Below are 25,691 nucleotides of genomic sequence, written 5' to 3'. Positions count from 1 at the left end.
TTCAGTTTCGAGTTGCAGGCGGCCGCTATTTCGCCTCATCCATGGCGGGTGATGTTCATCGCTTTAGTGTGTCATTTACCTTCAAGACGTGCTTTTTATCTAACTCTATAGCGCAGCCACGTTTCATCTACACAGCACGAGAGAAACGACTGACGAGAAAGACGAATGCAGCAGCGCATGTGAAAAGCGCTGTTAGTAGTCAACTGCACCAAGCATCACGAATAAAAGCCCAGCCGGGCGTGATTTGGTACAATACGAAACAGCACTTGATACACTCCTTCGAAAAAGCAGCACCATACCTTTTGGAGGCGCGCTAATGTGAACCAGCTGAACACCGACGGCATCTCACCAGATAGTATCCTCGCCCTCGCTCCGGTTCCGTCGAAACATGTTTCGGCAAAATGGTCACTGAAAAGTCGGCTGCCTGGTGAAGGTTTCCACTCATTATTTCTTAAATTTATCCCCCATTGATAGTTTAACATGGGCTTAGAGCGCGGGAACGTGCAGCACAGCAAAGAGTAGAGTTGGCGGCGCTAGCGCAACGGGAGGACGCAGAGCTGAGCAGACGAGGCTCCGTACGTGCTGTGTGTAGCGACGTCCTGTCGGCTGCTAGTGTCGTCCCATCTCTCGATGCATTGGGCCCTTATTTTTGAAACATTTTCCCCGAACGCTTCGCTAGTCTGCTCATGAAGTTGACGGCGCAACAGGTAGGCATTGTCATGAAAAAGACGAGAACGTCGAAAAGACGAAATGCTAAGTGGAAAAAAAACAAACTGAAATCCGTGCTGAGGTCCCATTTCGTGCACTGCGAAAGCACGGAAGAAGGAAAGCTCAGAAGTGGCCCTCGCTATCCGATCTGCATGCCAAAAAGTGTGCCGGAAGTCGTGCGCGTTCGCAAGGACTACTGGGAGTTTTTGGCCGATGGCGCAGCCAGTGGTAACGCTGGCCGCAACTGCGTCGTCTGCTATATTGTCTGCTGCGCAAGCGCGCCGAGACGGTGGCCAAGTAGGGGGAGGGGGAGCAGGGGGGAGAGCCTTAAAAAAATGTCACATAACCGCCTCTCCTGAGTTCTCTCCTTCCTCCATGAGTCAAAGGCTGACTTCTTCTGGGTCGAGACCGCTAACTTCCGGTGGCTTCACTTTCGGGCGCCCGATGCGCCATCCATCTCCCTAGTGGAGATCATCGAGTTTCTGGATTGTTCTTCTTGCCCCGTATTTATGTACCGAACGTTTGAATAAAAGCCTTTGTTGCTGGTAAGCGCTTGTCTTGCGTGCCTTCCTGAAGTGTCTCGTCTTTTCTGCGCTGTCCTTCCACCAAAATCTCCATGTTGTAGTGCTTATCTTCAAGTTTGGCTATTTTCTGCTCTACATTAACAAGAGCGTCCTCAGCTGTCTTATTTTTCTGAGAGCGATATTGTGAGGGCGATATTATATCATAATTGCTTAGGTACCTTGGCACGTTTGCAACGACACTGCGAGGCACTGTTTAAAAAAACAAATACGCATCAGTAAGAAACGAGAACCTATACTGACTGTTGCGTAAATCAGAGAATATCGAGAAAAAAATTCCCTCGGCCTAACCGCCCGCTCGTTAGCGCTCAAAATTCGCACAAAGGTGGCACTTGGCGGTCAGTTTTGTTTTGTATTACGTTGAGTACTTGCCTGATTCGGTCTAAATTAATAGGAAATCTTCATCGTATGTAGCGACTGCGAACCAAAAGTGCGAGCTTTCGCAGTAATATTGCCGGTAGCGCCATCATGCGCCCACCAGACGAACGAGCTCTCTACCTTGCGAGGAGCGCCCCATTTTGGTTAAATAGCCTAACAAGCACTTTCAAACCAACCGGGCAGCCGCTTTCTGCCCCTTGCGTTTCGCCGCAGCTTCAATAGCAGAATGCTCGTTCCTTCGGCAAGCACAGATGGCGCTACGGGTACGATTGCTGCAAAGCCCTCTGGATTGCTGTAGTGGTGCCGCGATGCGCTCTCTCGCCCCCGCTCCGTGCAGGGAGCAAGAAACCTTCAGGAGTGGAAACTCCGCTGTTTGCGGCGACCAGAATAGGTCAACAAGCCCGCAAAGCCACTATCATGCTGGCGGCCTGAAAAGAAATTACCGCGGTTTCGGTTGCCAAGGCAACCGGTCGAGAGAGTTGCTCCCGTTCGGCCGCGCGCGCCTGACTTCTATTGAGCGCACTCTCGCTCGCTTCTTTACCGCTGGTAGCCTGAAGAGTGACGGGTGCTCCGCTTCAACCATTTGAGCGCAGTAAAAATAAAACGCGTTCTTTTCCATGACCGCTATAAGATGATCTGTAGCTTCTGGTTGTACGCAGGGCTTTTGTGTGATACCCGCGCGATGACATTGATTGGATGTGTATAAGCGCTGCTGGCATTCGTCGAAGGCAAACATGCCTTCACGTTCGTCGAGTATGTGACCACGCTAAGTTTCATCTGCTGGAGGAGAACGCGGGCGTCGTACGGCGCAGCGTTTATTGGTGACCTCCAATCGCAGAGTTGGAGCACTTCTGGAACAACGTTTCCTGCTCTTTTCGGAGCAACTGTATTCCAAACGCAGATCTGAGCCACGGATCGCGTCTTCCAATCGTAGACAGGGAGCGGTTGCCGAGCCGAGATTTCTCCGTGGAGCAGTCGGGACTGCTCCGCCGAAATCGGCGGATCCGACCGGAAGTTTGCGTGGCGTTCTTTTTCAGCGACAATAACAGAGCCCTACATGCTCTGGCCTGCATGCTCTGGCCAGAGCAAGTGTACTCCAATCGCAATTTCAGGTCGCGCGCTCTGCGCCGGATTCAGACGCTCTGTCACAGAGCGTGCAGAGCGCTCCGGACCAGCCATTGGAATTCACCATATGACTACACGTCAGCCGAGAAGGAAACAAGCGGCGACAACTTCTCACCTTGCTCACCTTCTCCCTGCAACACTTGTAACCACTTTTGCAATTTCGAACAAATCACCTGCGTACCATCTTAGTCTAGCAAATTCCGAAGGAGGCCGCACTGCGCGCAGCAGCGCTGTTAGTATTACGACCCTCGAACAGACACCGACAAGAACTGTTGCTGTTTGACTTAAGGGCGCATAAATACAACGTCACGGCGTGCCCGCTGAAGCAAACACCCGTGTAGTCTGCTTGTCGTCTGCTTTGAGCGCGCGCCGGAGCCGCCTGCCCTAAAGTCCTGCCCGGGCGCTGCATTTTTTTTTTTTCGCTGCGGCTTCTACGACGCGCCGCATGGCGCCGCCACTGCGCACGGCCCCGTCGGTGCATACAATTGGGACCTTATCTGACCCGCTGGTCGCCTGCGCTTGCTCGCGCTTACGGGTGTTTCACCTCCTAAATGGTCTTCCTCCGTGCTGCAGGGTGAGGACAACCGCGTCGTCTGCTACAGCGTCCGCTATTGCATAGCCCACTGTGAGGGAGCGCGCTGCATGCACACGAATATGCCACTAGATTCCCTTCCACAGGCGCATTTCGTGCCGACAAAATTGCTTGAAGAGGGTGCAGGACAAAGTAATAGACCTAGGAAGCTGACTTTTGCATAGTACAGTTTTGCTCAGCATATGGTGCGACGCGGTATCGTCCATGAAGGCGGCTTGTTTTGCTTCGAGGTATAGTGCAGCAACTGTTCGCGTAGGAATTATGCGATGTGTATCGCTGTGCTCTCGCGGCATAGCAGATGCCGTATTTGACTGACTTTTACTGTCGTGTTGTGAGCTCGTTCCCTTTAGCGTAGGCGAGCTCTAGGTATTGCACCTTCTCCAAGCATAAAGTGGGCTGAACAAAATTTTATTTTCTCCTGTCTCATGGTGGAACTTTACAATATCAATTTGAATTGTTGAAATAATAAAAATAAGCAACCTAATGCATGAAAATTCTCATATTTATGTCAGGCTTGGGGAATAAGCTCAAGCAGCAAATTTCACGCCAACTTCGAGTACACGTATTGTTTAAAAGAACAGGCGTATTGAACACACAGAACAAACTTTCGAATGCTTTTATTCGTTGCAATCTGATGCTGTGATATTTCGAATGGGGAAATAAGCTTTAAAGCGTAAAATGCAAGCCGATATAGTATAGAAAACAATTGAAAATGCAGGACGAGAGGGTACTGAAGAATGAGCCGACATTATACAACTATTACTAAAGTAAAATGAAAGAGCATATGCTGCGGCGATGTACAGACCACTCCAGGGCAGCTTCAGAGTTCATGGCAGGCTTGCTCCTGCGCATGTCTTGATTGTGTTCCCACTCACTTTCCTTGCTCCAGCCTTAAGACGGTGCATGAGCAGCCACCGCCTCGCGTAGCTTGAGATGAGAATCTTCGCAACGGCTTCCTTATGCTGCTCGCAAGTTTCCAGATTGGGTCGCACCATCTTGCTCAGGTATGCAGTTACAGCCTGCACTGGAGATTTCATAGTGAGCGCACTATCCATCCAAGTGGTGATGGCCCTCAAGTGCTCCTCACAATAGTACACTGCTCGTATAGTGAAGGTTGTTGCCATCCCAAACATATTCCTTGAGCGCAGTTAAATATGCATGCTCGCTGCCGCTGGACCCCAAGGCTCAATTATTGCACTGATCACACTTGTTAACCGCTTTGATGACGCTTTTTGCAAGAAAGCCACCGATGTGGAACAGGATGGCACAATCAGGTGATGATAGCGCCTCAATGAACGGTATTTCTGCGTCGTCATTGTCTTCTACTTCACCTTCGCTGCTTTCTTTCAGGCCTTTGGAAAGCATGTCAACAATGTATTGGCCATCGTCAGATTCATAGTTCGTTGTCGTGTGCAAAAACTGACTCACGCAAACAAGCTTCAACGCGCACTTCATATCATACGCATTGGGAACAGGCTTCCTTATGCGTACGACCGAAACTAGGTTTTCGAGGCAGTCTTGAAGAATCATCATCATCACCATCATCATCATCATCATCATCATCATCATCATCATCATCATCATCATCATCATCATCATCATCATCATCATCATCAGCCTTACTACATCCACTGCAGGGCAAAGACCTCTCCCATGTCTCTCCAATTAACCCTGTCCTTTGCCAGCTGCATCCACCCTTTGCCTGCAAACTTCTTAATCTCATCCGCCCACCTAACCTTCTGTCGCCCCTTGCTACGCTTACTTTCTCTTGGAATCCACTCCGTTACCCGTTAAGGATCAGCGGTTATCTTGCCTTCGCATTACATGCCCTGCCCAAGCCCATTTCTTTCTCTTGATTTCGACTAGGATGTCATTAACCCGTGTTTGTTCCCTCACCCACTCTGCCCGCTTCCGATCTCTTAACGTTACACCTATCATTTTTCTTTCCGTGGCTCGCTGCGTTGTCCTTAACTTAAACTGAACCCTTTTCGTTAGCCTCCACGTTTCTGCCCCGTAGGTGAGTACCGGTAAGATAAAGCTGTTGTACACTTTTCTCTTCAGGGAAATTGGTAAGCTGCCACTCATGATCTGCGAGAACTTGCCATATGCGCTCCACCCCATTCTTATCCTTCTAGTTATCTCCCTCTCATGATCCGGATAAGCTGTCACTACCTGCCCTAAGTAGACGTATTCCGTCACAACTTCCAGGCTCTCGCTGCCAATTGTGAAATGTTGTTCCCTTGCTAGGCTGTTGAACATTACCTTGGTTTTCTGCATTTTAATTTTTAGACCCATCGTTCTGCTCTGCCTGTCTAACTCATTGATCATGACTTGCAGTTCACCTCCTTAGTGATTCAGCAAGGCAATGTCATCAGCGAATCGCAGATTATTTAGGTATTCTCCATTTATTCTTATTCCCAACTGTTCCCAATTCAGGCCTCGGAATAGCTCCTGTAAACATGCGGTGAACAGCATTGGCGAGATCATGTCTCCTTGCCTGACGCCCTTTCTTATTGGAATTTTATTGCTGACTTTATGGAGGACTATAGTAGATGTGCAGTGCTATATATATCTTCGAGAATTTTGACATAAGGCTCTTCTACCCCCTGATTACGCAATGCGTGTATGGCTGCTGAGGTTTCCACTGAGTCGAATGCTTTCTCGTAATCAGTGAAAGCTATATATAGAGGTTGGTTATAAACTGCGCATTTCTCTATCACCTGATTGATAGTGTGAATATGATCTATTGTGGAATATCCTTTACGAAAGCCTGCCTGATTATTTGGCTGATTAAAGTCTAACGTTGCCCTTGACTCTATTAGCGATTACCTTAGTAAATACTTTGTAGGCAACGGATAGCTTACTATCCGTTGCCTACAAAGTATTCTGCCAGTTAGCAAAAAACTTATAGCCTTCGCTCATTAGGAGAGTATCGTGAAGTCCAAGAACCACTGTTGTTGATATCATGAGGCCTGCTTGAGACGGTTTCCATTGAGGCGTGCTACCTGCCTTCATACCTTGAATGGTTTCAAGCGCCAGCATAAGTGTGCCGATGGCTGAATGGTATTTCTCCATGTTTTCAAGGCTAAGGGCGTTTGAAGGGTGTCGTGAAGACATAATCGTGTACCACTTAGATACGAGTTCGAGAAACCATGCGGTAGTCTTGGCTTCTGGGCCCAGGATTTGATGCCTCACCAAATACCGGGTTGCCGCAGGAGCCTCTTTAAGAACAGTACAGCTACTCCAACTTTCATTTCAGTGAAGTGACCATCAGCAAAATGCGCCTGTGAGAGCTTTGGCGCGATTTGTAGCTCTTTTTCACTGTCGCACTCTACTACAGCACGTACATGTTCCATTCTTACTTCGTTACATGGCAAGCCATGAAGTACAGCTGCATCACTAGGAGTAAAAACAGATGTATTCAGAAGCTGGCCCCCGATATTCTTCAGCACATGTGCTGCATGCGCAGTAAAAGATAGCTCCTTCCTTTGAAGGCAAAGGTGTGGTATTGCACAAAGTGTGCGAGAATTTCTGTGACTCGCAAATCCAAGCTCTCGCCACTTCGCCCGGTTTGAAGCCCCCATCACGACGCGGATTTTCAGAGAAATGTCGCCAAAAAGTTCAACGATCTGCAGAACGCACTCCTCGAGGGTAGGGCTATCTGCGTTACTTCCAGTGACGTGGTATGCAATTACTTGCGTCCATCTCTGAGTGAGGCCGCCCACCATGAATATCAGGGCATGGCGAGCAGCAGGCTCATCTGGCTTTAGCGGAAAAGTTTTTCTTCCATACACAGCGTCGCCAGAGCGATCAAGCTCATATCCTTCACCGATCTCCATTTCATAAAGGAACAATTAAGGAACAGTCTTTCTCGACATCCTCTATGCCTTCTGCTTTCATCTTTAGGAGGTCAACGAGCTGAGTTAGGATCCCCGGCCTAAAATTCAGACTTTGTAGGCGTCGCGCAAGAGTCCTATTAGAGGGAAGTTGGTATCCGAGTTTCCTTACGGCTTCATACCCCGATGTTCCACACGAGAATTTAATTTGGAGTGCTTGCCGGATTGTTTGTGGGGACCACTTATTCCCTTGGTTGCTGTTCTGAGAAAGTACCTCCATTTTATCTTCATTCAAGAACTTCATGCGCTTTCTAAGACATTCCAAGTTGTGCTCTAGTTTATGCACTTTTAGTGAGGCACTGAATCATTGCATTTGCCTTGCTGTGCGTGTCATGAAGCTGGTTGCATTTTCTCGTCATGTCTGCGAGTTGCTTCTTTAGCTCTGCGTAAGAGATGTTAGCAGATGGGAAGTCATGCACTGATGTACACAGTGCCGCTGGGGATGAAGCTTGCGATTCTTGTGCATTGTTTCTATCACATGGCGAATTGCTCAGTCTGTCTGCGGGTGGGCTGCAGTCATGTTCTAGAGGCACCTCGATGTCGCTGGTCAGGAAGTCTGAGGCTGGTTCCTTGCTTTGACCTGACGCGACGCCAGTTGTTACTGAAGCTTCATCATGTGGCGGCAAGCTTTCCGCTTCACATGCCACGGATGGCACCGGAGGTCCCATCCGTTCTTTTGGTGGCTTCCGCTTTTGCGGGAAAGCTACAATAACAAAACAAAAGAAATAAATTTGTGTTAGAGACAACAATTCCCGTTGCCGTAATTAGATCTACGCAAGCGCTAGCACATTAGTGCCAACGAAATTCGTCAAAATAATGCACAGAAGCGAGAATTTGGTGCATGTAACGATGATACGAATTAATGTCAGTACTTACCGCGGAAGGAAAATACAGTTGGCACAGCATTTGGTTTCAGCTTCTTCCAGCCGCCGGCACGGTTTTGCTCATAGTTGTTTTCTTCAAAGTGAGCCTGCATGCAATGTCAGAAAACACACACACACACACACACACACACACACACACACACACACACACACACACACACACACACACACACACACACACACACACACACACACACACACACACACACACACACACACACACACACACACACACACACACACACACACACACACACACACACACACACACACACACACGCACACACACACACGCACACACGCACACACGCACACACGCACGCACGCACGCACGCACACACGCACACACGCACACACGCACACACGCACACACGCACACACACACACGCACACGCACACGCACACGCACACGCACACACGCACACACGCACACACGCACACACGCACACGCACACGCACACGCACACGCACACACACACACACACACACAAAATCGTGAGGCTTGTAGCACTGTATAATGGAGCGAAAATGGCAGCATCAACTAATAATTCTTTCCGCACTCAGTTCACGTCTAATGTATTTTAGCACCGAATAAAAATGGCCGCACTGTACAGTTCCGTGGTGGAGGCACGGAAGACTAGCTCGCGTCACATGGCAGTCCCTCTACTGCTTATGAGAGCACTGGCTCCCCGGCGTTGCACCTAGTACATTGTAAATGGATGGACTGCAAGAGCGGTTACTACGTGCATGTTGTAAACCGAAGAACGAAGCTCACAATACTCACATTGCACGCGCACGATCCCTTTGTCGGCTGCCACTTATCACGCTTGACCTTCGTGATCCACTGCAGTCTTCTCTTCGGCTCTGTTGGAAAGTGAAACACCCTCCAACCATTTCTAGAGTGGTTGGTGCGCAACGGCACCCACGAATGCCGTGCCGAAAACCACGACCAGTCGGCCGCGCAACGTTCACGCGTGCTGGTTCCGCGGAGAGTGGGCAACGCAATGGCGGAGAGCGGCTACGAAGGCCGGTCGGAGCGGCAACAGGTCCTTCAAAGAATGTCCCCACCCTGATCGGAGCAGCGGTGAGGGGGCGCATCCAGGCACTCTGCGAAAGCTTGCCGTTTCTGTCCGCGGTCACCGCAGACGATGGATATTTTCGATCAAAACGGACAGAATCAAGCAAGTACCCCACCTAAATGTAATAAAAAACAAAACTAACCACCAAATGCAACCCGTCTGCGAAATTTTAGCCCAAACAAACGTGCGATTTGACGGAGAGAATTTTTTCGATTTTCTCTATTTACACAACAGTCGTTACATATATTGGAATGGAAATAAATCTGTAATAACGCAATAAACATCAAGTACAGCGGGCAAAATGCTTGTATAGAACACGTTCTGAGCGTATTTCGGGCTGAACAGGCGATATTTAGCGATAACATTAGGTTAAAAATTGTCTGAATGTAAGCATGTGGAGTTAAACTCATAGGATTTCATCTTAATTTCTTTCCTCCCTGGTCGCAGCGGCTTTGGGAGCTGCGGAACACACAGTTGGATAGTTATAGACATGTGTTTCGCCCGCTGTACCAGGGAGACGAACATAGCTTTTTGAGCAAATGGGAGTTGAAGGAAGCTAGGTAAACTGGAGTAAAAGCGAAACAGCATCTGCACAACGTGCTGTGTTCTAAGGCGAGGAGTAACATATCACGTTTGTCTGAAGGTCATTGTTTGTTTCAATTATTCAGTTTTGCGCTGATTTAAACAAGTACAGCCGCCGACCGAGAAGCTCTCACCTCGCTGCTGTGCAGCGCCATCTTGAACTTCTCGAAGAACATCCAGCGCTTGGCCTCTTGTGCGTCCAGGTCGTGGTAAACGTCGCGTGCTGTGTAGCCGAACGAGTGGAACTCGCCATCTGGATTCAGGAGCAGCGTGGTTGGCGTCTTCTCGTTAACGACGCCGGGGTCACCGCCTGCAAAGGACAATTCATTTGGAACCCCTTCTTGCCACCACAGACACGGTGCTGGTGTCCGGTCCCTTTTAGAAAGTTACACGCTCGACAACGCCTTCCTCACGCATTCCATGGCATTACTAAGAATATGCGAAAAGGACCTGCACTAATCATGTGAGTTCAATGCACTTTGGGCGTGTTGTTATGGCATGACATGTGAGGCATGAGAGCATGCCCCGTATTGTCATGGACTGTCGAACGCCTGTTGCGCGACGGTGTCGCCCCTCCGCTGCCCTCCGCGGAGCCTCGATTCTTCGCTGCCTGTGGCTGCGCAAAGACAGACGTTGCTTAAGGAGCTTTCGCACTAGACCAACAGTCGGCCGATTCGGTCTGTCGAAACCGTGTCGTCCGGCTCTATGCACACTGCGCCGACGAAAACAGTCGGCCGCGTGTCGGCGTCAGCGCCATGTCTCCCGCGAGACGGCAGTTCGCCGTTTGTCCGCCAACTCCCACGTCACACGAGCGAGACAACGAGCGAGACCTCCCGCCGACTTGGCCCTTTTCTCATCGTCACTCGTCGCCTTTTGTCATTTTATGCTATGCGAAATTCATGGGGGGCGCTTCATTTTTATCTCTTTTAAATAAATACAAGCATAGTAAACAAACATATAAACAATCGTAACCTATATTGAGTGCCGCCAGTACTGAGCGGCACTGATTGCTGGGTCAGAAAGACATGGCTCGAAAAATAAATCCAGTCGCTCGCGGGTAAATGAGAAGGAAGAGGTTATTTAGGGCTAAAAAAATAAAGGTAAAAAACAAAAATTGTCAACCACGCGGACTTGAACTCGGCACCTCCGGACTGAGAACCTACCAATGGCCATGGCAGCCCCAATAATACACTTAATGCAAGCATTTGTCTAAAATCCACCTTTACTCTATGCTGCTAAGCAAAAAAGGAATTTTAATCACAGCAGTTTACTGAAAATGTTTTAGTTTTTAATCACGATTCACTATTACGCAAAACTCTTTCTATGTACTAGCAGCAAGAAATGAAACGCGAACAAGACAATTGAGACAAGAGCAGGAAAATAAAGCTCTTAGGCAAGGGAAGCTCAATACGAGATCAGGTTATTTTACCTTCGAAGGCGCGAAGACTTTTCTTCAGAAGTGTTTATCAACGTCGCTAGTCTTTGCTCCCAGGAGCTAGTATGCTGGTGTTTTTGTGTTACCACTTCAGTTTTCTTGTTCGCGTTTCATTCGTTGCTGATAGTACAGTTCTGATCCGGAACCAAAGTGTGCATATTAATAAGGCACAATTGTATATGGGTTGCTTGCTTTGAGAAGCATAAGCATCTGATGTGGTATTTTCTTTTGGCATCATATCAAATGAAATACTCATGAAAAAAGGCTGCACTAGTCGGCACATATTAGAGATTTTTGCATTGTGAAACGCCTGTGAATAAGTCTGGAAACTATCTGGAAACTAGTTTTTGTTCATAAAAAAGTGTTCCTGATCTGGTGATAACATGTCACAACCCAAAACTTAGCACTTCTGTTTTGGCTCAGCCCATGATCACATGCAGGGGGAGCTGAATTTATTCAGTTTGTAATGCAAATGTTTATTGTAGATATAGGCCCCCATAGCAGTAAGGAAGTACAAAATGACACTCTAGAAGTGAGAGCTGCCATGCACACCGGTGTTTTCACACAGATTACACAGTGCCCCCAGCACACCACTGTGATCCGGCCACTCAGTCGCAAAGTGCACTTTATGGAGCACAATGCCGCAGAATGGTGGCGACGCTTCTGTAGTCCCGGCAGAAAAGAGTTCAAGGTCCGTGCAGCCGAGGTGGTTAAGCATACTAAAAACACAGCTTTCAGAATGGTCACGTTCAGAGATAGGGCTCTTCTAACTAAAAATTTTTTTTTAAATTGTGTAATGTATTCGGCGAAACACCCTGTGTAGTGCGATAACAAGGGGCCACTGGCGAGGCCGTGCGGGTGGCTGCCATTCCAACGGGAACCATGGTACCGCAGTCAACATTTTCATTATCAGCTCCGAGTCTGTCGGATGATCCGAGTGTAGAGTAAAACACGTAGAAATTATACCTAGTAAGGCCGTTGAATTCTCAAGTTCTAGGCCTTCTTTGCCGGAACGAAGTCAGATTTCAGCTCAGTGAGGATTCACAGAATCGGCTGCAGCGCAAAAAAATGCTTTTGAAAAATTCCACTGTCAAATCAAAGCCTATTGGCGGCATTGGTGTGGAATTTTTTTATTCACGCTGTGAGTAGTTGATTACAGTCATAATTTCTTTCTATATTCTAATTTGCACCTTGGTCTGAATCATCGCTCGCTGCGCCTTGCATTGTGCGATGTGCTAAAAAGAAAAAAGTTGTACTGCTCTCCAAATAACATCAACTTCTCTTGGTTTATTTGTGTCCTTGGTAAGACCTGTGACCGCGTAATCGCGCGCCTGATTTTATGAATCAAATTTATAGCCGGCATGGTAGGTAATTGACACTCAGCGTTTGAGTAAGGCGTAGACGTGCAAGCAAAAAAATCACGGGCGGTTTCGCTTGGGGTTAACCATGAATTATCGTGCGCTAGCACCGTTAGTCCAGTTTCGCATGGTTTATCTTGACTTTCTATGCTTTAGTTTGGCCTGAACATGCTTACTTTGGTTGATATGTCACATGATATAAGTTTCCGTGTTGTCGCATCATTTCAGACTTGTGCTGCGGTAGAAGTGGCCATTCTTTACATTCACAGATACCTGGGTGTTCTGATTCCGCTCCAGGCGCTGAGGTGCATCGGTTAAGCTACGCGCCACTGCTCTGCGATGGCAGGTGCTGCCATCGGTGGTGCTTGTGAGACCTAGGTTGTTCCCGAGGAATATCTCGCGACTAATCATTAAATTGTACTGCCACGGTGGGCACTTTGCTCACAATCAGATGGGCAGCTTGTGACTGAGTCACAACGTCACGTGACCAAGGTGGTCCGCATGCTAGAAGCAGGCTTCGTACAGACAACCACTTTTCGGCGGATTGGAAGCAATAGAGCATTAAAGTGGCAACCACAGGAATCGTGCACTCCAGACTCGGGGAGTTATTGATTACTATTATTCAGCCTAAATGGTGCATTTTAGCGAGCCTTTTGATGTTGAAGTGGCTTCAATAATGTTTTATTTTAAGCGACCGCATAAGGGTCTCACTGCAGCGGAAAGTCGGCACCACACCGGGGAAATACACTAAAGAAAAAAAAAATGTAAAGCTTCGGGAGCTGTTGTGTCTTGGGAGGGGAACGACACTGTAGCCGAGGTGTAACAAGAACTCGGGTTTAATGTCACCGCAGCGGTGACCTTGTGGTTGAGCATACTCTTCGCATGCGGGAGGTGCGGGGTTCGATCCTCAGTGCCGCCGGGTACCCACCGGTGATACAATGGGTACAAGCTTCCCCTGGCCTGGTGCTCGGCTTAATCAGGGTGAAATACTTGGGAAATGGGTCTTTGACCCAACCTTGAGCAAACGAAACTACCTTGTACCATGGCGCTCTGTGGCCGCAGATGCCCTTGCGCCATAAAAATTCATTATCATCATCAGGTTTGATGTCAGCCGGCCGTCAGACCACGCGTCGCGCTGGACGACGACTGCCCGTGCAAACCAGCACGCCATGCACTTATATCGAGATACAGACAGGCAAGGGGGCGGTGCCCAAACACCGGCACGTGGCCATGAGTTCGCCGTTTGCTTATCGGGATACAAACACCACAGGAGCGGGACCCAACTCGCGGCGGCACTAAATAATCAGTTCCGCTGGCCGCTACTTGAGACCACTACGCCGTCGCCACAGCTTTTCTTTAAGTATTTCATTTATAAGATTGAAAATATACTCTATTCACATTAACTAAATTATTTACAAAGCTTTTAGGATACGCCCCGAAACGCATCGCAAAAAGACAGCAACAGAGCAGTAGACGCGAAGTATAGGCTGAGCGCATCACCAAGAAGGGTTTCCACTCCGGTTTTGTCGGTCGGTTCATACATTTCCCTAATTTGAACAATCAGTTGGGAAAAATCCCAACCTTTTGCCTGTACGAACTGCCAAACTCTCTTGCTGCGCTTGCAATGTCATCGTCTTCGCCACGTAGCCGCGTTCACGAGAGTTGCTGAAAGTGCCAGTTTCTCACAACGTAGTTTGAAAGCGTGGTCTTCATCATCTTCCATCCGTGCGCGTGGAACCGTCATCAGACGATCATGTAGCAAACCGCATGAAATGGTGGGAGATTAGAAGCAGTGAAATCGAGAAGACCCAGTGCAATCGCAATGTCATCCGGTAATGGTAATTAAGCGACCTACAAAATTTCCTCGCTCTGAGTCTAGTCTGTGCTTAGCACTTATTGTAATCATCGTAGTAAACACTACTGATTTTTTTTTTATAAATACTCTTGGCGTACCTTAGTTTTTGTACACGGACAGAACAACGCGCTGATTTATTTTAGAAGTGCATTTTAGCACAATGGGCATGGCAACAGCAAACGAGGCAGCATGCTAAGCAATACTTTTTGCTTTGCCATCCAGGTTAGTGATTCCAAATCTGCACATTGCTACAGGAGTGACAATCGCTTTCTGGTGCAGCATGTCTAGTGCTGCTGCCCTGCCCACTGTGTGTTCAGCGTTTCCTTTCTTCAGTGACCGCATTATCGAAAGATATGTTGGCTTGTGGCGGCGTTGAAACAAATCCTGGCCCGATTGAAAAACAAATTCTATCGGAATTGCTAGAAGGCCAGAGCAAGATGAATTTAACAATGGAGGGCCTGCAGGCGTCTGAAAACATAACTGAGAAAAACACTTTCCTGTTCAACTCAGCGAATTAATGGCACTGAGAAACAGTTGTCGGGCCTAAATGTTTTAGCCACGAAGTTAAAATACATGGAATCGGCACTATCGGAACTTCAGGGGCAGCTTAGTACAGTTAGGAAGGAGAAATAACCTGATCATTTACGGAATAAAGAGCTTAGCAAGGAGACTAGCGAGGCACTGGGAAAGGAAGTGTGGTGTTTTTTTTTTTTTTGGAACGAGATTGAACAGTGAGTGGTGCTGAAAGATGGCACAGGGTGTGTAAAAAAGAAATAAATAAGGCGCAACTGGTCGTTTTGAGACTGCTGGACTTCCGTGAAAAAATTTCAATAATACTATCATGCTATTAACTCAAAAACACCAGAATCAGCTCAAAATCCGAACACCAAAGAAGCTCAAAATCATTAGCTGAGGTCTTTTCTAAACGAGTTAGGGAAATACGGAAACACCAGTGGAAAAGCTGTGAAGTAGAGGGAAAAGAGGGCGCCAAGCTTCAAAGGTAATCTATGATAAGCTTAGCGTTAATCGCGTACTGTATGGTTGGGATGAAACAAGAGCTCCTCGCTTTAGCCTTAGCAAGAAATCAAACTGACTCCGGACTAAGCGACTTCAGAACCTGAAAATACTAAATGTTCATTGCAGAAGAGTCATAAACAAGACAAGTGAGTTGGAGGCTTTCCTGCTTTCGCATGACCCTGAAATAGCGGTTTTGACAGAAACTTGGCTTAACAATAGTGTTTGACAGTGAGTTCGTTACCACTGGCTACAGTTCGTACCGAAAGGATCTTGATGGTAGAGGTGGAGATGTCAGCATTCGGTTTAAATCATCCCTGCGAATTTTACCAATGCCGGATGTACCCAATGTAGAGTGCATTTTTTGCACAACGCAGTAAGGAAACGTTAGATATATTACTGGAGCAATGTACAAGCTCCCCAGCTCTACCGTTTCCATACTATGGGAACTGACACAATATTTGTGCACGAATGTTAAACCCGATAATGGTATTATACTGTCAGGATATTTTAATTTGCCTGAAGTAGACTGGTCAAATTTTTCAGTTAAAAAGCGCGACCGCCAAGGTGAAGCCATTGATTGTGAAGATTGTAGAAGAAAATACCATATTTCAGGGCAATTCTCAATCAATGCTCGGCCTCTTTTTTGTTAGCAGATCAATTACTGCCAAAACAAATAGCGAGATAGTAGATGTAATATCGGACGACAAAGCTCTACTGCTTACTACTGCAGACAACGCTTTAGATAAGACGTAAGTATTCATCCTATCAAAGCTTTTCTCGAGATACATTATATCTCGGACTCTTGATCAGTAATGACTTCACTTGGACTAAGCACATTTACTGCATAATGGCCAATGTTAACCGCAAGTTGTCCTTTCTGAGGAGAGCTTGGAGACCTTCTACTCCTTCTGTCCGACTGCTCGCATACAAAAGCGTAATTCCGACGATACTAGACTATGCATGCGTCATTTGGGACACTTTCACTAAAACTTACAATAAAAAGATAGAAATAGTGCAACGAAAAGCAGCTCGCTTCATTTATAATAGATTTAGACGTACGTCAGTGACAGAACTGTTAACTAAAGCAGACTTGCCCCCATTAACGCAATGAAACCGTGTGTCACGGCTAAAATCCGTCTTTCAATTCATTAACGGCGACTCTAAGACAGATCTCACGAGAATAATTCCTTTTTCATATGGTTACGCCACTAGGCAGAGACATAGCCGCACAGGAACGCCATTTACCACGCGTAATAACCGTTTTAAGTATTCTTTCCGCGAACAGTAATTGAACGAAATCTCCTAACCAATGACCACGTTTCGAAATTATCAATGTCGACAGTTCTTTCCTGTATTGTTTAAAAATCTGTTGTGTATGCTTATTTTCCAAAATTTTCAAGCTACGTTATTCTACTCTTTTCTTGTGTTCATTGCCTGTGTTATTACGTTGTGTTTACTTATCTGTAAACCACCCCGCTAGAATTCCCAGTGGGGATTGCAGTATAAGCAAAATAAATATGGATAACAATGAAATGTTATACGTACATGGCACAATTATGCATGCAGTGCGTGCTAGCAGTACGCACAGCACAGCAAGAATCTACGCAAGAGCAAAATTTCACAAGTCATGGCTAGGTGCCTTGAACCACCGCCCGATTTAAAGTGTTCAGCCTTGTCCGTCCGTCCATCCATCCATCCATCCATCCATCCATCCATCCATCCATCCATCCATCCGTCCGTCCGTCCGTCCGTCCGTCCGTCCGTCCGTCCGTCCGTCCGTCCGTCCGTCCGTCCGTCCGTCCGTCCGTCCGTCCGTCCGTCCGTCCGTCCGTCCGTCCGTCCGTCCGTCCGTCCGTCCGTCCGTCCGTCCGTCCGTCCGTCCGTCCGTCCGTCCGTCCGTCCGTCCGTCCGTCCGTCCGTCCGTCCGTCCGTCCATCCATCCATCCATCCATCCATCCATCCATCCATCCATCCATCCATCCATCCATCCATCCATCCATCCATCCATCCATCCATCCATCCATCCATCCATCCATCCATCCATCCATCCATCCATCCATCCATCCATCCATCCATCCATCCATCCATCCATCCATCCATCCATCCATCCATCCATCCATCCATCCATCCATCCATCCATCCATCCATCCATCCATCCATCCATCCATCCATCCATCCATCCATCCATCCATCCATCCATCCATCCATCCATCCATCCATCCATCCATCCATCCATCCATCCATCCATCCATCCATCCATCCATCCATCCATCCATCCATCCATCCATCCATCCATCCATCCATCCATCCATCCATCCATCCATCCATCCATCCATCCATCCATCCATCCATCCATCCATCCATCCATCCATCCATCCAATGCCTCCTGAAGAACATGCCAGCGCAGATTCCCTGTAGGCTCCGTGCGCTGCAGTTTGGCGCGCGAGAGTGGCGCCGTCTGGGCAACAGCGGTGGCGAAAGGCGAACGCAGCCAACGCATCTCTCTCGTTCAGTTTGCAGTGAGTGAGGCGAGCGGTAAAGTGTTTCGTTCGAAGGCGAAAACAAACAGCTAATTTTGGGTGCTCGACCTACTGGTGTGTTTGCCAATCTCATATCAGCTATAAAAAACGCTGCAGTCAAGGTACCGAATATATTTTAACGCTTTCCTTGGAGATCATACATGCTTGCTCATGAACAGAAGGTATACTGGAAATGAGCACATTGTGTAACTTCCAGGTGGACTTCCGTCGAAGATGTTTTCGTTCAAAAGCGCTTAGCGAGTCACAGAAAATGGTCTACGGTGAAGTTCTTGGAGCTAGCATCTCAAGTTTCAGTCTTCGTTTGTTATGCTCATCTGTGGTTCAGTGCGTCGATTTTATTTCTAGTTTTTTTTCCTTCGTGTGCGTGTCATGTGGGTGAGAGGTCGTGCTTCTAAGAGTGCTTAGGTCGTTTTTCACATTGTTTCACCTAAGCTTTTGAGTATGTATTTGTATCATTTTATTGCCTACAGTGGTTTAAAATTTTGTAGATTTGTTGTTGCATTCCCGAGGTCTAAAATCCTGTTCTGGATGAATAAAAAGAAAAACAGAGAGGGGCTCAAATTTCCGTATACATACTGCTTGGATTTCACAACATCGCTAAACCCCTAATTTTGCAGTTAATCTTTTGAATTTAATGGGGTTTATCGTCCCAGTACAATTCAGGCTATAAGGGGGCCATAGTGGAAGGCTGCTGATAATTTGCACCCCCTGGGGTTCTGTAACAACGTGCACTGACATCGCAGAGTACGCAGGCCTATAGTATTTCGCCTCCATCGAAATACGGCCGCCGGAACCAGCATCGAACCCGAGTAATTTGGGTCAGCAGCTGAGCACCATAACCACTGAGCCACCCCGGCGGCCTTTCTTGAATTAAGTAGTTACCAAAAGGAAAATACGACCAAAATAATTCATGTAATTGGTGCCTTCATGAAATTCCTGAAATGAAAGTCCTCTAACTGTGGAAGTTACTTGGCAAGAAAACCATCGTCCTTTTGTGTGCTTACAGCTATGCTTCTTTGAGGAGACTGCACAAAGTAAAGCAGTATCAATCCTGCAGGATGTAGAGCATTATCATCGGATATGTGTAGTAAGTTGGCGCTTTTCGCAATTCTGACCGACCATTTACATAGTGGATGTCCCATAGCGGATGTAAGTTACATAGCTGATTTCATTATCTGGCTAAATCAGACACTTGTTTCTCAAGCTGTAAAGGTACTTATTTAATCTCATTAAGTCCCGGATGTTGCAGTGCCGTCGGGACTGCACACAATCACGGTTGCTCGGAATTGATGATCAGCCCAACCAGAAAGCAATTGAACTAAATGTAGCACCGGTGGCGTCACGGCTTTCAATGCTTTGAAAAGAAGCAGGCACTGATTCAGAATGGCATCGCGGTCAGTGCGCGTCTGCTATGCGGCCGGGCTGACGCGAACCCACCGGGCATGGAGGAGGGCATAGGGCCTCACGGCCAGACTCGAGGGGGGCTCTCTCCTCGAGACCGGCCGTGACCGAGCATCCGGTTAACGCGGCGAGTGCCCCAAGGCTGCGCTGGTGATGTGGTCGCTGCTGGCGCCACCATACTAACGTTCCTGTATATGCTTACAGGAGCACTACACCACATCAGCGCAAGAAGCCCATAGCGGAATAGATTTGGCGTCTGGTGAATGTTTTAGCTCGGCGGCCGATCTCGCGAAGACCCGGTCGCCGATGGTCGGCCGGCTGGTTTTGTCGGCGTTGGTCGTCGGTCGCGTTGGGGTCGTTGTCGGCTATAGTGTTCTGCTACAGACACGATCTGCCGAACTGATCATCGTCGTCAGGTCTGCGTCGTGTCGGGCTATTACCGAATTTTCGGTGAGCTTATTTACGCTATAGGCGCCATGCAGTTTGTGCAATGGCTTCTCGACGCAACGAAACAGGCCCGTGACTCATTCCCTCCCCTCCGCGGCTTATTGCGCGGGCTCGTCTGCACTCAGTTCGCCACGCTGGTCCGCACATGCGGTGACAGAGACCGCCGCACGCTATCACCTGGCGACCGGCTCTCTCCTTTTTACTTTTTATGACTAGGTTTCATTGTTTTTTTTTCTTTCATGCATTTAATTCCTGCGTGAATAGAGTTAGTATACCGAGGACTCATTCAGCCCATACAGTTCTGTGGGCAAGGCATAAACACCCCCATGACCCAACGGTTTGTGTGTTGCCAGCTGTTTAGGCGCTTTCTGAATCTTGGAAAAGAACGGAGTTTGAACCTGGCAACGTAGTTCGTTGGAAGATGGCGGCATGCAGAGTAGTTAGCGACTGCCGTTTAAACAACGGCAAAATGTTCTCATTTGGAGCATTCCTGACGGTATGTAGTGTGGCATGCCTGCTGGAGCTTCATATGGGTCCCTTGTTTCTCCAAATTGTTAGTTGTAGTCGAGCTCCACGACTGTGACGTGCTTGGAGTGCATTTCGTCCGTCGAGCGGGACTGTTCCTGATTGCCAAATACACGTCGGAAATTCGCTTTGGCGCAAGAGGACGTACACAATACACAAACAAAATGGCGCCGATGTCCACAGCAACGGCTCTTACTGGTTTATTTCGGATGGTTCACGGCAGCGGCGGTCTAGTGGATTGAGCACCCGCCTCGCATGCGGGAGGTGCGGGGTTCGATCCCGAGTGCCGCAGGGTGTCCACCGATGATGCAGTTGGTACAAGCTTTCCCTGGCCTGGCTTCTGTAGGGCTTGGTAAATGCGTCTGCGACCCCGCCTTGAGAAGGAACAGGCCTTGTGCGGTGGCGCTCTTTGGACCCAGAAGCCCATGTGTCATAAAAAATCATCATATTTTGGATGGTGAGCGTTTTATTCCAGTAAATGTCGAAGGTTTCTTCATGCGTTCTTTTTTATCGTTCTCTTTCGCCGAGGACGACGTTACCGTGTCGTTTATGGCATAGAACGAGCTCATAATGGGATTCACAGCAGCGCTCACAGCATCATCATCACGAGCGACTGTAACTGCAGCCTGCCGGCATGCATAGTAGCTGCTAGGTGGAAGCACAAGTGCACGAAAGATGTTGCACCTTTACGCACAGCATGGATTAGTATTGCAAAACGTACCCACCCATTAACCGTTATAAGTAGTACCCATGTGTACTCTGCAGATTTCACGACGAGTAAAACATTTCGTGAAATCTGCAGATGTATTCAAGTAGAACTTTTTGCTGGGCTAGTTTGTCCATTCTTACATAAGTGAAGCAGTGCGAAAGAAGATGCCCTAAGGAGAAACGAAAAAGGGACAGGAAAGATCTTTATTGAGCGAAACACACGGATTATATAGGAAGGCAGTGGCAGAGGTAATCAGATGCGGTCAGCGTCACATAGCCTTGAAAGCGATAAAAGACATAACAGGGTGGAAAAGCTAAAAGACGATGGAATCTCTAAAGGGATGGTGAAAGAATGGAAATGTACACTGAATGACTACGTAACAGTTAATGTGACATGGTGTAAAGAGTCGTAAAATCGACAAAAAACATATATATCAAGGTGACAACAGTAAAGACGATAAAATCCGCCAAAATGAATAGTAGAAAAAATATACAGCGAATGAATGTGACAACATGCGGCTAAAAAATGCAAAGTCTTTAACAATAAAACAGTTACAATCAGTGACTCAAACACGCGCAGTCCACATTAAAATTTAACAATGTTGTTCTAAAAAGGAAAGTTCACCCCCGGAAAGTGATTTTGACGCGTCATGGACTCAATCTAACCCATTTGTTTTATAAAGAAGGCTTCTTTCAGCTCCCGGGCTACGCTGTCTCTACTTCTATCAATAACCACAGTTTCGCGTAAACGAACCCTGCATTTACAATCTTTGCAATGAAGCGCCAGATTAGATCGAGTGCCCTTTTCAAGTGAGCGCTCGTGTTCCCTCAAGCATTCGTTGAAGCAGTGAAAAGCACCGGGTCTAATCTAGCGCTTCATTGCACATACTGCAAATGCATGCCTCGTTTGCGCTGTGGGTTTATCAGTGGGCACAGGCCACCAACCACCGCGGGTTCGGACTTCGCGCGAGCCAAGGGCCCCGATCAGCCGTCATCACACGCACCCTGGGGCACCGCTGCGGCGCACTCCACCTCTGCAGAGAGGAGAGCGACTCGCCGCAAAGACACAGGCCTCCTCCGAGTTATTCACGCCTTCCTCCAGCGGTACACAGACTCGACAGTCACCCCGTCCCGGGGCGCGCGAGGAGCGACAAGAGCAATGCACGCCGCTAGCACGCCGCTGCAGGAGGTTGTCCCCGCGGCAGTGCTGTGATCTCTCGTGTCTGCCGTCGGGGCGTTTGCGAGAGAGGGTGGGCAGTCAATGCAAGGTGCGCCTGTCGGAGGACGCTGGACCCCTGGGCAGGCTCGAGCCGCTGCAGGTCGAAGACCCGTGCTGGCGAGCTCGAGTATGCACTGGTCCAGGCAATGGCCGGCCCGGACGAACAGTAGCGTACACACCTTCCGTTGTATCGGAGGAGTCTCTCTGGGCTCCGCTCGGACGGTCGCGCGGCGCGCGGCCGCCCAAGCGGGTTCCGAATTCCCGCCAAAAGGCACCAGTGGCAAAGGCCACTGGAAAGCCGGGGCGGAGCTGTAGCCGAATGACAGTGATCAGTCACCCAGCCCTCTGTCCGTCGCCTGAGGCGGGAGAAAGGGAAAGAGGAGAACAACGCGGGACGCCGGCAACAGGCGCGCAAAGGCAACGGCGGGAAGCTCGGATTCCCGCAACGTGAAACTGTGGATCTTGATAGAAGTAGAAACAGCGTAGCCCAGGAGTTGGAGGAAGCTTTGTTTAAAAAAGAAAGAGCTTAGTGACGTGTCAAAATCACTTCCCGGGAGTGAACTTGCCTTTTTCGAACAATATTGCTAAATTTTACATGTTCACTGCGCGTGTTTGAATCACTGATTTTCACTGTTTTATCGTTTTAGTGTTTTAGTCTTCTCATTTTTTAGCCGCACGTTGTCACATTCATTCGTTGTATATTTTTTCTACCATTCATTTTGTTAGATTTTATCGGCTTTACCGTTGTCACCTTGTTATATATGTTTTTTATCGATTTTACGACTCTTTACACCATGTCACATTAACTGTTCTGCTTTCATCCAGTGTACATTTCTGTTCTTTCACCATCCCTTTAAAGATTCCATCGTTTTTTAGCTTTTTCACCCTGTTATGCCTTTTATCGCTTTTAAGGCTATGTGACGCTGACTGCATCTGATTACCTCTGCCACTGGCTTCCTATATAGTGTGCGTGTTTCGGCTCAATAAAAATATCTCCTGTCCCTGCTTCGTTTCTCCTTAGGGCGTCTTCTGCACTTTGGCATGTTTACTCACAGGTGATGCAAGATGCCCGTAACCTGAGAGCGCGAGTGGCTCTTTGTCGTATGTGGCTTTCTTTAAGTGTCAAGCAGTCCGAAACCACGCTCGAAAACGGAAGTTTGAAACCGAAACTTCAAAAGCGTTTACTCGTGAACATCGTTCACTGTCTTCAGATATTAAATGTCACCAATCAGTAACCTAAACATCAGAAATTATGTTTAAAAACTAGAAAATACGTGTAAGAGTTTCATATAATTATTTTTTATGCCGCAGTTTTTGGGATTCAAGTTCAAACCTTCACCCAAGTTTGCCTTAGCGAGAAAAAAACTTTGCTGGCCGCAACGATGAGTTCAAAGATAGCGACCTACTGCTGCGGACAGCTTTGCTGGTCTCAGATTTACTCCCCTACCTGCGTGCGAAGCCGTGTTGCCAGTTTAGCTACTTTGTAAGTGGACTCCACTTCTGGATGTAACTAACTACCAAAATTTGCTTCACCTACGAGTACCTAATTTACTTGGTTTTCCGAAATATAGCTCCTAATTTCGCTTCTTTCCATAATGCTAACTGTTCAGGTGAGTAGAAATACTTCCTACAGATAGTGCGCCATCTCGTCTCTTTGCAGGAAGATGCAAGCCGCCCCTTGAGATAAGGAATGAAGCAGTTTAAAGGTGGAGTAAAGAAGAATCTGAAATGATCTTTTTAGCACGGGAACTCGATCTAAACTCTCCGGGCATTCTTAGAAACTCGGAATTATTGTCCTGTGTGGCCGATTTTCCTAACTTAAATCGAATTAAACGTCCCGTCTCGCGCGTTTTTTTTTTGAACTCGCATGTGAAAAGAGGAAACTCAGCCAACGCGTGGAATTGCTTCAGCGAGTCGCGTGGCGACTTTGCTTTCGCTTTTATTTTCTTTTTAGGTTTCCATGAACGAATAGCTTCAGTCGCAGACTACGCAGCCGCAAATTAGGCCCACGGAAATAAAAATACGCTTGGACTCTTTGCTTTCGCTGATCGCTACGTATCACTCCGCCGATGGCAGAGCGGAAAGCCGCCACGCGGCTGGTTGAGAAGCTCTTCACGCGTTGGCTGACTCCTCCTCTGTTCGGAGGTGAGTTAAAAAAAATACAGGCGGGATCCGGCACGTTTAATTCTATTCAGCAGTTAAATCGGCCGCACAGGACAATAATTCCAAGTTTCTAAGAATGCTCGGAGCGTGTAGACCGAGTTCCCGCGGTAAAAAGACCAGCTCGCTCAGAAGCCTCTTTGGTGCACCTTTAAGAGAGAGAGGAAGAGACATTCGCTTCCCACTCTCTTAAAGGGTCTCTGAAAAGGGTGTTGCAGGTTGGCTATAAAATGCATGCATTATGTACAGTAGAGGCCAACGAGCGTTCACGCCGCGTACAAGGCCTCAAAGGGGAGCTATCATTTACAATATTTTTTTTTAAATCTATCGCTTACGCGGCTCGCGGAAACCAGCAGTGGGCACATTCGATTTTCAGTCCCGGACTCTACTTGGGGACTCCAGTCCGACTGACGATTTTCTCGGGCAGCCCGAAAGCTCCGCCCACCAGTAAGAAAGCTACGTGCATCGCCATAGCAACGTTTTTCGCCAATGGCAAGAAGGCGGCAGACTGGCGGCCATATTGAGCTAGGCTCGGCGCGCATTGTGAGTGCTTTTCGTGTCGAGGTCCTTAGCTGCTCTCTGAGCCAGCGTAAGACTTTTTATTCCCGCATCGTCGTTCTATTTCCTTAAAATCCACTACACACGAACGCATGTTCGGAGCAGCGAGCCGATCGTGATTTTACCTTCGACGAAAAACCTAACAGGTAAGGACGTTGATGCAACAGGTGTCTCGCGAGAGCCGCAATACCTGCAAGAAATGTGCATGCTGTGCAGCCACTACCATTCGCCACTATTGCCACTATCGGGAAGTCCGGCACACTCACAAGTAGCGAAACTGACCTTCACTACGCCTTCCTCCCCATGCCCGCATATCTGCTGCCCGAAAAAAGCGCGTTTCTGGATCAAACGATCGTTCCTTATGCGCGATGTTTTTCATACCGCGGTTCGCATGATGTGCGCGCAGTGTCGCGCAGATAGATTGTCTTTTCGGGGTAGGGAAGCTTTTCGTTCGGTGGTGGTGGTAAAAACCTTTATTTCCAATGCACCTAGTCCAGGGATCTTTGCTCTTGAGCTGTGACAACGCCTCCGTTGGCTGCGACCACGCAGATGTATACTCGGATATGTTGGCGGCGCTGTCGATATACTTGGCATTCAGGCGTGCCACGTTCCGTTGGCGAGAAGGAGCGAATAATTCGCACCC

The 25,691-nt window shown here is 48.0% G+C and overlaps 1 protein-coding gene across 2 annotated transcripts in view; it reads right to left on the bottom strand.

Moving 5' to 3' along the window:
* LOC144109438 (heat shock 70 kDa protein 12A-like) overlaps nucleotides 1-25,691 on the bottom strand; it is a 256,290-nt gene that overhangs the window by 85,905 nt on the left and 144,694 nt on the right. For both annotated transcript variants that reach the window (XM_077642234.1, XM_077642242.1), the window contains one exon: nucleotides 9,960-10,135. In XM_077642234.1, coding sequence (XP_077498360.1) covers nucleotides 9,960-10,135 — 176 coding nt within the window. The remainder of the gene's footprint in view (nucleotides 1-9,959; nucleotides 10,136-25,691) is intronic.

The sequence above is a fragment of the Amblyomma americanum genome, chromosome 1, assembly GCF_052857255.1.
Source record: "Amblyomma americanum isolate KBUSLIRL-KWMA chromosome 1, ASM5285725v1, whole genome shotgun sequence".
Classification (NCBI taxonomy): Eukaryota; Metazoa; Arthropoda; class Arachnida; order Ixodida; family Ixodidae; genus Amblyomma; species Amblyomma americanum.
Note: the sequence above shows the minus strand (reverse complement) of the source record. Positions and strands in the feature narration are given on the sequence as shown.